This window comes from Mastomys coucha, unplaced genomic scaffold (assembly GCF_008632895.1).
Source record: "Mastomys coucha isolate ucsf_1 unplaced genomic scaffold, UCSF_Mcou_1 pScaffold7, whole genome shotgun sequence".
In the NCBI taxonomy this organism is placed as follows: Eukaryota; Metazoa; Chordata; class Mammalia; order Rodentia; family Muridae; genus Mastomys; species Mastomys coucha.
The window spans coordinates 54532630-54545503 of record NW_022196913.1 but is presented as its reverse complement, the minus strand read 5'-3'; the positions used below and the strand labels follow the sequence as shown (position 1 = coordinate 54545503).

At 37.8% G+C, this 12874-nt stretch overlaps 2 protein-coding genes across 2 annotated transcripts in view; one reads left to right on the top strand and one right to left on the bottom strand.

The window, feature by feature from the left end:
- Positions 1-12874, top strand: part of Cenpp (centromere protein P) — a 201543-nt gene that overhangs the window by 34502 nt on the left and 154167 nt on the right. The window lies entirely within an intron of this gene.
- Positions 730-12874, bottom strand: part of Ogn (osteoglycin) — an 18363-nt gene continuing 6218 nt past the window's right edge. The window contains exons 4-7 of the mRNA XM_031358268.1: positions 8680-8838; positions 5991-6193; positions 2837-2932; positions 730-1094 (exon numbers count right to left, since the gene is read on the bottom strand). Of these exons, the coding sequence (XP_031214128.1) occupies positions 924-1094; positions 2837-2932; positions 5991-6193; positions 8680-8838 (629 nt within the window). The 3' untranslated portion in view covers positions 730-923. The remainder of the gene's footprint in view (positions 1095-2836; positions 2933-5990; positions 6194-8679; positions 8839-12874) is intronic.

The following is a 12874-nucleotide window of genomic DNA, read 5'->3' as shown; positions in this document are numbered from 1 at the left end:
AATCCGCCTGCCTCTGCCTCCCAAGTGCTGGGATTAAAGGCGTGCGCCACCACCGCCCGGCAATTTTTATTTTTTTAAGATTTACTTATTTATTTTTATGTGTATGAGTACGCTGTAGCTGTACAGATGGCCATGAGCCATCATGTGGTTGCTGGTAATTGAACTCAGGACGGCTCGCTCCCGCCCTGCTCGCTCCAGCGTGATATACTGTAGCTGTCTTCAGACAGTATCAGAAGAGGGCATCAGATCTCATTACAGGTGGTTGTGAGCCACCATGTGATTGCTGGGATCCGAACTCAGGACCTTCGGAAGAGCAGTCAGTGCTCTTACCCGTTGAGCCATCTCACCAGCCCGAAAATTGAACTTCCTAAATTGTCTCTGTACCAAAGTGTAGAATTTTACGTTCTCTGGAAACGTTGGTCTTCATGTGTCTCCCCTTTCCTTAGGCTAAGTGAGAAATACAGTGAAGTAGCTGCCTTGACAGAAAGTTTCTGCTTTTTAGAGAATGCCGATGAATCATATAGTCAGTGGAAGGCCACTGGGAACACTTGGCTTTGCACAGGCTTTGGAATGCTTTTGAGATACAGTAAATGTTAAGAAAGATAAACAGTTGTAAGTTTCTTGGAATTCTCTTACTTCATTAGTCATGGGAATGGTGTAGCTCAAGGGAGTGTTTGTATAAAAGTATGCTGTTTAGATGGCGGTCTGGTACAACAAGGAGACTCTTAATGCTGTTTAGTTTCACATTAGTTTGTTTTGAACTATTAGATTCAGGCTGGATTATTTTTGTAATTACATATAAGAATTTTGGACACCTGAATTTAAACATAAAATTCTATCATAGTGAGATAAAATGATAATGTTAAACTAATGTTTAGACATTAGGTACATGTACCTTAGATTATAAACTGCATTGCTGGTGGTTAAAAGTATGACCCTATAGGTAATCTTTTTAAGCAGATAAAACTATTTGGATGCTTTCCCAGAGCAATTGGATTGCCTTCCAGGCGAATCTCTTCAATTCGCTCCCGAATGTAATGAGTGTCATTAGCCTTGCAGAATGTATCATCTGTAACCGAAGATATGCTGTTAAACTGAAAAAACAAAAGGGAAAATACTCAGAAGTCTAAAACTAACTTTTTGCACATTATACAAGAGGGTCACATAAAGATATTTATTCAATAATGTAATCTTTTAAAAATATTTTTTTAAAAATATTAGTTCATGGTGATGACACCCTCTTTTGCAGCCTGGACATATTTTTAAGTGTATATTACTGTTTGGAATAACAGATTACTTGTTATTACTCAGAGTTGCATCCACTCAATCCTGTTTGGAATATAAATAGAAACATGCAAGCTTAAAGACAGTATCCTACTCTAAAGTGTTAACTCAAAATGGTACTGTGTGCTTAAATACTCCTTAAAGACATGAAAAAGAAATTGAAATTCTTGTGTTGCTGAGAATCAACTTTTTCTCATTTTCACATTTGGCAATCCCCACTAGGTGCTCTCCTATAAAACGAGCTAAAAGGTCTCTAAAAGCGTATGTTCACCTCTACTTGGAGAAAGTAACACAAATCAAAACTTTGGGTTCACTACTATTTGGGGAAGAAGACATAAATCAGTGGTCTTAAAATCTGTGTTCACGGTAACTAGGAGATACACAGCACCTTGTGTGAGGTGCTGGAAGGTTCCCCAGGTGGTTTAGCCTCCATTAGTCTGCGCCTCTTCCCTTCCCCAGGCCTGAGAGGAATCCTGGGTCCTGGAAGCCAGCACAGATTTGGACATAGAGAATGAACTAGGAAATTCTTGGATGTTAGGAGTATTTTTACATGTTTTTTATTTCCCTCTTTCATAATTTTGAATTATGACAATAAGGTAACGCATAGTACCACTCTAGAAAGCTGCAATATAGGGGAAGAGACAAACAAACAACGTGCTTTGGAGTATACCTGCAGTAGAAACAGTGTTGTTAGACTGAATCGTACTTACAGTGTCCCTAGACTCTCTATTATCAGAATTGAGCTTTAGAATACCCAGCTGGTGTAGGAGAATTGGTTAGTATTTTGAAAATACCACACATTGTATGTCATAGGTGGTGTCTGAAAAAAAAACCACTCACCTCTCTTGTATTTAGTGTGACCACATACATGGCCTTGTGATCATGCTGTATGGTTTTGCCCCCACCATCTACCTAAGATCTAAGGGTTCCAGTTATGTACACAGTAACAGCGACTGCCTGATGTCCATCCCTTCCTCACCCCAGTCAGTTTCAGCCTAGAAATAAGGAGCTAAAGAATGCCATAAGAAAAATGTTTAAAATCAAATGCTCAGTATGAGGGCCTGCTGTGTGTGAGTTCCTGTATTCAGTCCCCAGCACTGTTTGAAGCCACAGTAGACTAGAAGGTGCCTAAAGATGTGCTCTGCCTAAGAACAGACTGCAGGCTGAGTGATGACTCAGCAGCTAGGAGCACTGACTGCTCTTCCACAGGACCAAGCTTCAATTCCCAGTACCCATATGGCAGCTTATAGCTGTCGGTAACTCCAGTTCCAGGGACCCTGATATCCTCACGTAGACATACGTGTAGGCAAAGCATGAATGCACATGAAATAAGTAAGTTATTGAAAAAAAACTAAAAGAGCAGACTTTATACGTAGACCGGTCTACTTAGCATACTCTGGACTGGCCCTGCAGTTCTTCTATCGGCATTAAGTGATCACACTGCTTTAGTGATGCAACTGTAATTGACATACAAATGAGTGAATTTCTTAATGAATAATAAAAATGGTCCCATAGTTAACTAAAGCTAGTTATTATGCAAAGCCAGTTGTACCTGAAGGTGAATTACACGTAGACTTTCTGGTAAATTAGGAGGCACAGATTCCAGATCGTTATGGTCCAAATAAAGAAAGGAGAGTTTATTCAGTTTCTGTAAAGAAAAATTTGAATGTCGCTTAGAACTATGCATTCTTTCAATATCATTCAAATAATGTATACTTTAAAAAGAGTGTGGATGTGTGCACATTTCAGTAGTATCAGTATTGTTACTATTGGAGTGATAGTTTGTTACTGGTTTTGGCCTCATTAGTAGTGTGTTTTGTTTTTTTAGACATTATGATATTTAGCAGAGTTCTATTGCATATTCCAAGTTTCTCTGACCATTCATCCCATTCATCTCATCCCTGAATACTCAGTCTTTGAAGTTCTTCTAGGAAGCATCTGTGTGTAAGATTGGCTGAATCATTCAAGTTTTTTGAGACTTTCCTTTTTTTTTTCTTTTCTTTTTTTGGTTTTTTGTTTGTTTGTTTGTTTGTTTGTTTTTTGTTTTTTCGAGACAGGGTTTCTCTGTGTAGCCCTGCCTGTCCTGGAACTCACTCTGTAGACCAGGCTGGCCTCGAACTCAGAAATCTGCCTGCCTCTGCCTCCCAAGTGCTGGGATTAAAGGCGTGCGCCACCACTGCCTGGCTCCATTGAAGTTCTATCTATTTCTATAAAACTGGCTTCTCCTAAGAGATTGTGCTTAGCAAGATGTTGCTTTCCCAAAGCAATTTGTCAAACATGCAATTTACATGACATGTGTTTTTCCATGAGGGATTTATGTTGGAATGTTTTTTATAATCAATACGTTACTACTGTATATGATTGTAGCCTATCATTTCAAAATATCAGAATATAATTTCTTTTGACATTACTCTTAATCTTTATATGCATTTTGTGCTACCATGCAGATTTTATTATTGGTGTGTGTTTGAGGGTGTCCCACCATGTATCTTAAACTACTCTAAAACTTATGGTCCTCCTTCAGCTTCCCAAATATCAGCATTACAAGCATATTCTACTGTGCCCCACTTGCTAATTCTTTGCTATTATTTCAAACTTTTCTCTTTTTAATTTTTAAGAAATTATGTATATGTATTCATATGTGTAAGTGCACATGTTGTAAGTTGGAGGACAGCCCACAGCAATTGGTTCTGTTTCCATGTTTGACCTGGGGGTCAAACTTGACAGGGAGCACTCTTTCCTGCTGAGCCATCTCCATAGCCTTTTATCCTTTCTTAAACATTCTGCTTTCTACCATATGGACACCAACTACCTGTCTTTCCAGGGCTGCTTTTATATAAATTATAGTAACCTGACTTTGCTAGTAGTCATTGCAACTCCAGGACGCTCAGTAAAGCAGACAGTTTTATCATTTTCACACCAACTTGCCCAGTATCTCTTCTGTAAAATCCAAAATATTTAAACTAGCCAATCTACCTTCTTCCCTCCCTTCTTCCTTCTCTCCCTCTGTCCCTCCCTCCCTCCCTCCCTCCCTTCCTTCCTACCTTTCCCAGACATACCTTCTCCTGTTGGTCTTAAGCAGCCTCTTGCTTCACCTTGGTAGCTTGGACAACAAGGAGTTGCACCATGTCCTGCTCTAAACATTCTAGTTATTCAGAGACTCACCTACTTAAATTCATTTCTTTAGATTACAAAACTAAATTTAAAAAATTGTGTGTGTGCATGTGTTTTGAGACAAGGTTTCTCTGTGTAGTCTTGGCTGTCTAGAAGCTGGCCTCAAAATCAGAGATCCACCTGCCTCAGCCTCCCAAGTGTTGGGATTAAAGGCATGTACGAACACTGCCTGGCTTGGAAATATTTTTTAAACAGGCAGTTGTGGATGGATGAGATATTTATGTGATTATATAAACTAGCATAAATTTGAATTTGGTAAGTTTAGCTTCTTCTAATCTTGTGACATTTCCTAAACTAGCCTTAAACTTCAGGTCCTCCTGCCTGAGGCTCCTGGGTAGTTGTAGTTGCAGGTGTGTGAGATCTTGTCTTTGTCATTGTTGTTGTTTTTACTTTTAAGATAGTGTCTCACTGTATATCCCTGCTGACTGGACTTGCTATGTAGCCCATGCTAGTCTCAAAGGTACAGAGATCCTCTCTCCTCTGCCATGCCCCACCATGCCTAGCATCCTGCCTTTTGAATAAAGTTTTTTCTTCTAACAGTAGCTGGAGCATCTCATGCTTTTGCCTGAGATAACCTTCTAGGGCAGAGAGTGGTTATATCATAACTATGAAAGTTCTGGACTGATGTGATTGCTTTTTCAATTTCATAAAACATTTCTATTCTTTTGGAATTACTTTTTGTTTGTTTGTTTGTTTGTTTTTTGTTTTTTTGAGACAGGGTTTCTCTGTATAGCTCTGGCTGTCCTGGAACTCACTCTGTAGACCAGGCTGGCCTTGAACTAAGTGCTGGGATTAAAGGCGTGTGCCACCACCGGCCGGCTGGAATTACTTTTCTTTGAGCAACACTACTTTGTTATTCACTAGAGTTAAATATAAAAGATATTGGCTATTCCTGATTAATAGAAACAATACAAATCTTTTAAAACACTGGGCTAGTAATAACTTCCAAATGTAAAAATGTTCCTTTACTATTAATAGAAAACACCCATTTCTAGGTCTTGATATGATATATGTTATGGTATACATACTTTGATTTTGTTTGGTGCTAGGGGTTGACCTTAGGGCCTCAAGCATGCTAAGCATGCTTTCTACCACAAAGGTATACTGCCAGCCATACATGCATAACCCATGTTCCCTTGTGGAATATATGTCATTTTGTTACAAGTTCTGAAAATATTGGTCTGGATAAATGCCAGCCATAGCTGTCTTTACTTTTTATCTTGCTATACAGAAATAAACTTCAGTAGTAGCATGGGAAGAGATTGGGGGGAAAAACAAGCATTAATGTAAAAATATTATTAGTGAGATGCCTCAGCTATTAACATGTTGTTGCCAAGCTTGATGACCTGAGTTCTAGCCCCAGAACCCATATGATGGAAGGAGAGAGTAGCTTCTACAAGTTCTCCTTGGCCCTCTACATGTATACCTGGTATGAGCTAACACATAAAATAAACACACACAATAAATAAATGTAATAAAGACTTAAAATATAATCACAGATACTGTGTTTAGTCATACTATGAAATACTTACTTTGAATGTGTTTGCTTTAATTCCTTTACTCTTGATTTTGTTGTATTTGGCATTAAGTAAAGTAAGTTTTGGAGGAAGAACTGGAAGTCTTAGTAGTTGGTTTTCAGCAAGTGTAAGTTCTTCTAATAGAGAAAGTTTTGAAAAAGTACTATCTTCTATGTCTTCTATCAAATTTCCCGTAAAATCAAGTCTTCTTAGGTTAGCTTGAGGGAAATAAATACAAAAATATGCTAGGATCTCATTGTGTAGACTGAAGAAAAGCATTTAACAGACCACTCAAGGTCCCAAGTCTCTGTCCAGAGCCCAGAATAGTATTTGCAGTTAGTAACTCAGTCAAGTTTGTCTTACAGTGTTGATTATCTGATCTACAGCCTGGTTCAGCTGTGCTTTCATGAGGTGCTGGCAACTGAACCGGAGGCTTCATGCTTGGTAGGCAAGCACTCTACCACTAAACTAGTCACAACCCTATAAGTAAAGTTTTGTTGAATATTGAGTCTTCCTGTGCATACCTTTTCTTACTGTGGTTCAGAAGGAATTTTAACAGTTCTATCCAAACATATCAAAAGAAATTCTTACTGCACGTCATAGGGAGTCATTTTGGTTCATTGGATTTAAGCATGTAATTACTTTAAATTTTTGCCAGCATGTTGCATTATAATTGTGGGTACATTGTATTACTTTGTCTATACCTTCTTAGTTAAGAAAAACAAAGACAAAAAGATCTCCTGATTGTTGACATGATACAGGCTGAGAGGTTGAGACATACTCAGTCATTCATTCATTGTGTATGTCTCCCTCTGCTGGGGACAGCTTAGGCTGAGATGGTTAGGATATAGTTTCTTTTCATTCAGAGTAGCTGTTTTCTCAGTTGCTGTAACACTGAATTAGTGAATACAGAAACTTGCTTCTAGGAGAACTCCAGAGGCAGGTACTCTTGAGCTTCTGCTCACTTGTTTTTGCCAACCAATTAATATGAACCTTGCTATGTATATTTTTGTTTAAAGACAGTTTAATGTACCATTTGGGTTCATGAACATTGATATAACCCATGCTTGAACGAAATTTATCTGACACTTGCATTTTCTGCATAGGCTCATCATTGCTGCCCTGCGTCTTGAAATACTAGATGGCACCTCGGCACTATGCTTGTTGCCATTTCAACTAACATTTCCAATATAAAGCAAAAATCTGAAAAAAACATGGTGCTAGATGTGCTGAATGAGACACTGCTACTTTTTATGACAACTGAAAGTAAAGCTTTGCCTTGTTATACCTTAGTGGGAGATGTTTATTTTGAGTACCTCAGCTTTGTTGTTGTTGTTCTGTGAATTTCTGCTAATGACCAGAAACATACTGGGAATTGAATCCACACCTTCATCTATGCTAGGTAAGTGCTCTAGCACTGAGCTACATGTCCAGAAAAGCCAACATGGGATCTACAGATAGTAAGGACCAACTGTTTTTCAGTTTGCAACTTAGACTTATTAGTGGCAGCATGAATTCAGTTAGGCTTAATCCCATAAATGCAGAGTTAAGGAAGCCGTGCATGTGGCACTGTGATAGAGAGCACTTGCTTTGTGTGGAGCCAATTGTGGTCTCAACTGCTGCATTTCCAGTCAACAAGTAAAAGGTAGTAAAGCCAGTATGTTACTCGGTTATGATTTTCTTTAGAAATACTTGGCTTAGGAATCTAGAAAGCTGGCAAGGAATGAATAATCCAGGACTGGGACTTGGTACTTCAGACAGAGGCCTTAGTAGTATGCTGACCACAACACCTTAGTTCAGTTAAGGTTTGTTAGAGCACCAAATGGTTGGTTGCTAATCGTTAACCACCTCTGTTTCAGAACTGTCTCCATTGAGTCATCCAAAGAGGGTGGTAATGAGTAGAGCTTAGTGTTAGTATTTTTTTTTTTTTTTGGTTTTTTGAGACAGGGTTTCTCTGTATAGCCCTGGCTGTCCTGGAGCTCTCTCTGTAGACCAGGCTGACCTCAAACTCAGAAATCCACCTGCCTCTGCCTCCCAAGTGCTGGGATTAAAGGTGTGCGCCACCACGCCCAGCTAGTGTTAGTATTTTAAAAGTTGTTCTCCAGCTATTTGTTTTAAAGATTGCTAATTATGTGTATATGTGTTTATCTGCATGTTGGTAAGTGCATATGTGAATGCAGGTGATTCTGAAACACCAAGTCATCTCTCCAGATATTTTTTAAATGTACCCAAGTTTAGTTAAAGGAGCCAGGAGCTTGTAATCCTAGCACATGAGAAGTGAAGGCAGGAGGGGGAGGGGAGGAGTTCAAGATCATCATCTTCTATTATATATTGAGTTCAGGGACAGAAGAAAACAAAGCAAAGAATAAAAAAAGTAATAAACAATAAAAAGGAAAACAAAAGAAGTGTGTGTATTTATGGTGAAAGTGGAAAAAGAGCATTTAGTTAGCCGGAAAAGCATTGAATTGCAGTGACACTGCCTCCCACCTGAGCATTGTGTGTCTGGAGACAATACCTACATAAGATAGAGTAGCAAAATCACCAAGAAAGAATGGCCACAGAAGTCTATGGAAAGGAGATTCTTCTAGTAAGAAAAAAAAAGTGATTTTTATAAAGTATATGCTGTATATTTGAGTGCTCCAATAGTGCTGCCCTTATATGTAGTAAGTAAAAAGAAACTTGGACCTTTATATTTTAAACTTACGCATGTCTGCAAAATCCTTGGCAGTCAGCTTTTTAATTTTGTTGAATCGTGCATAAAGATAAGCGGATTCCTTTGGCAATGGTGGTACAGCATCAATGTCAACTTCTTCACAGTAGACAGAGCCACTTAAGCACACACACAACAGGCATGTGGGCATTTCTAAATTAGGAGACAAAATTGTAAGCAAAACTAATTTGAAAATATTTGTCATCCGATGGTAAAATTATGGTTATAAGAATGATGTGATTTGAAAAGATAGGTTACAGAATCATTGGTGATGTCAGGAAAGATAATTAAGGTAACTAACAATCTGTAGTGTGCTTGATAATTCACTAAAATTTTATTTAAAGTCTATGGGCAAATATCTATTTACTCTTAAATATATATCAGGAGTTCTCAAGATTCTTTTATTCTATTGATGCTTTTGGAAAAATTTGTCTTTTCTTTATTGAATTGCTAGCACTTTATCAGCAAATACATATGACAGAAGAGTATTTCTGGACTTTGGCATTCATGCTTGTGGAGGTCAGAGAGCTACTAGGAGTAATTTCTTTCCTTCTACCATTGAGTTCCAGGGATTGAACATAGGCCATTAGAAATTTGGTGGCAAGTGCTAAGGCAGGCCAGATCACTAGCCCTCCATTTTAAAGAAATGTTCATGCCAATAACATGTTAGTATCTTGAATCCTATGCTTTTATAATATGTCTTGATTTTAGGTAGTAAAACTATCTAACTTTATTCTTCTTCAACACTGTTTTGACTACTTTATATCCTTTGAATAGTTTTATACACACATATATATACACATATATACACACATATTCATATTTTGATGAATACTTTAAAATTAAATTAAATATGCCCATTCTTTATGATCAAACTTACTGGCAACATCTCACGACGTCCCAAATCCACCTTGCATTTCCCTACCCCAGTCCTGAAATTTGCAATCTTTTCACTGTCTCTAAGTGGAGAATGGTGTTAGAAACTAAGGACTAGGTACAGAGAATGCTCAGTGTTCTTGGAATCTATTTGCTGTAGACTCTTTCACCAGATAAGGCAAAGAAATAGAAGTATATACATTTTTTTATCTGAAAATACTGTACATGTATCCATACAACACATACACAAACACATATATACTCACATATGTGTAAATGTGTATTCATGTATGTCTAAATGCATAGCATATTAGCACAAACACCAGAGGTGAAAACACATGGTACATTTTCATCTCTCTCTCATTCATATATATATATATATATATATATATACATATATATATATATATATATATGAAACTGTCCCACAGTTTAGGGACCCAACACACACACACACACACACACACATATATATATATATATATATACATATATATATATATATATATATATATATATGTAGAGAGAGAGAAAGAGAGGGTGAGTGAGAGAGGCACTGACATTTCTGTTCTAATCCAGCTCTAGGGTGTTCTTTCTAGCCTTCTGCCTTTCTCTGTTTATAATGATCTTCTGTAACATTGAAAACATGGCTCTTATTAACTATAGCATGCTTACTCAGTCTAGAACACAAACTAAGTACTTTTAATATTATCCCATAGCACTATGAATATAAACCTACCTATTAGAATTTAGTATAGTCATGGCCATGTAATGCTATTTTGACTAATGATAAGTTTAATACATGACAGTGGTTACAGATTAAATGTAACTGAAGATTTTATATCACCCAAGTGACATTATAGTTATCAAAATGTCATATGCAATGTATTACTCATGTGTATTTGTGTGTGTGCACATATTCATGTTACATTGCCAGTTTTCTAAAAGTAGAGCAAAACTATAGCATGCTATTTGATAATGATAATAAACAATTGAGTTACTAGCATATATACACACACACACATATGTGTGTGTGTTTTATATATGTGTTTTGACATTGTTTTAGAGTGTGGGACTTAAGTTTTCTCTTGGACTGATGAAATGGCTCAGCGGTTAAGAGCACTGACTGCTCTTCAGAGGTCATGAGTTCAAATCCCAGCAACCACATGGTGGCTCACAACCATCTGTAATAAGAAACAAATTAAAAAAAAAAACAAAAAACAAAAAACAAACCAACCACCACCTATGGGCCAGACCAAGGGGGAAAGGAAGAGGGAAAAACCCAATAAAGAAGGTTTTTTGTAAGGCAGCACTGTCATCTTGCATCCCAACATCTCTTGTGTTTAATTTAGTCTTACTATTTTCTTCATGCCCCTAGAAGCAGTGAGATAGTCTTAACACCCACACCCACTTATACACACTCAGGCACACACTGACCCTATACAGCCTAGCATGTATAGTATATCTAAGTAGTTTATGATGTTTATATTTTAAAAGGTCATCTAATGTATAGTATAAAACACAATTTGCCCTGTCTCTTTTTTATGGTACTTTAAAAAAGCATTTTGTGTGTGTTATGTTTGCATGCATACATATGTGGACACACACATGGGAATCAGATGACAATTTGGGTTGTTGGCTGTCTTCTTCCATCTGTGGATTCTGAATCACACTGAGGGATATCAGGCTTGACACAGGTACCCTTAGCTGTTGATCCATCTCACTAGCCCAGTTGTTGTCCAAGCAATACATGCTGTTTCTGACTTGTCTTTCTTCTTTCTTTCTTTTTCTTTCTTTTTCTTTCTTTTTCTTTCTTTTTAAAGTATATGAGCACACTGTTGCTGGGAATTGAACTCAGGACCACTGGAAGAGTAGTCAGTGCTCTTAACCTCTGAGCCATCTCTCCAGCCCCCTGATTTGTTTTTCTTTAGCTTCAAGATTTATAGTCAAATACTGTGTTTAAGATTTGATTGGATTAGGTTTTTTTCTCCATTGCTATGTTAATTCTAACTACAGTTAACTATGGTTTTATTACTATTATTGCTTTTATTTTTTTACAGTCCAGGCATTACCCCGCTTCCTGGTCCGCCCTCCCATACTTCCATGTCCCATTCCTACTCCCCCGTCTTCAGCACGCTCAGTTTTCCTCTTTCACTTGTTTTCTTGGTGTAACTGGCCTGTGCGGTTTTTTGTTTTTTTGTTTTTTAAATCTCCAGATTTAACCTGAGTCCTACACATGCTAGGACGTGTTCCACCACTTAGCCAAATCCTCAGCCCTTGTCAATTTTTAGAGTATTGCCTCTTCTGCACTTCTTTTCATAGAAATGAACAGCTACAAGTCAGCTCTTACACTATGTGTTCTCTGTGGAGGGCAGCGTGCCAGAGACCTGCTGTTGTTGTTTACTTCTTTCACATACTTGTATGTTGGAAATCACTTCATGTCCACACAGGTTACCCTCTTTTTTTTCTTTTTATAAATAAATGTGATTTTTTTCAAAAAAGGCTTATTTATTTTATTTATATGAGTACACTATAGCTGTCTTTAGACACATATCAGGAGAGGGCATCAGATCCCATTACATATGGTTGTGAGCCACCATGTGGTTACAAGGGATTGAATTCAGGACCTCTGGAAGAGCAGTCCAGTTCTCTTTAACGACTGAGCCACCTCTCCAGCCCCACCCTCACTCTTTTTTGTTTGCTCTGTTCTTTTTCTTTTTCTTTTTTTTCTTTTCTTTTCTTTTTTTTTTTTCTTTTTTCTTTTTGGTTTTTTTGAGACAGGGTTTCTCTGTGTAGCCTTGGCTGTCCCGGAACTCACTCTGTAGACTAGGCTGGCCTCGAACTCAAAAATCCGCCTGCCTCTGCCTCCCAAGTGCTGGGATTAAAGGCGTGGGCCACCACCGCCCTTTGCTCTGTTATTTTACTTTATTTGTTGTTGTTGTTGTTGTTGTTTGTTTGTTTGTTGTGGTTTGGGGTTTGGCCTTTGTTGTCTTCTTTTGTTGTTATTGTTGTTTTGTTTTTCTTGTTGTTGTTTTAGATAACAGAGCCTGGTTGGTTTAAAATGCTGTAGGAGTGAGAATGACCTTGGATTTCTGATCCTCTTGCTTCCACCTCATGTTCTGAGATTATAAACATGTACTACTGTTATGGAGTATGGAGCATTAAACCCAAGTTTTCCTGCATTCTAAGCAAGCACTTTACCAACTGAGCTACACCCCCTAGACTTATCTCTGGCCTCTTGTAGCTGTGCAGTGTTTGGGCTGTTGGGTTATTTGCAGTATTTTATAATTGCCAATAGTGCTTTGGTGATTTT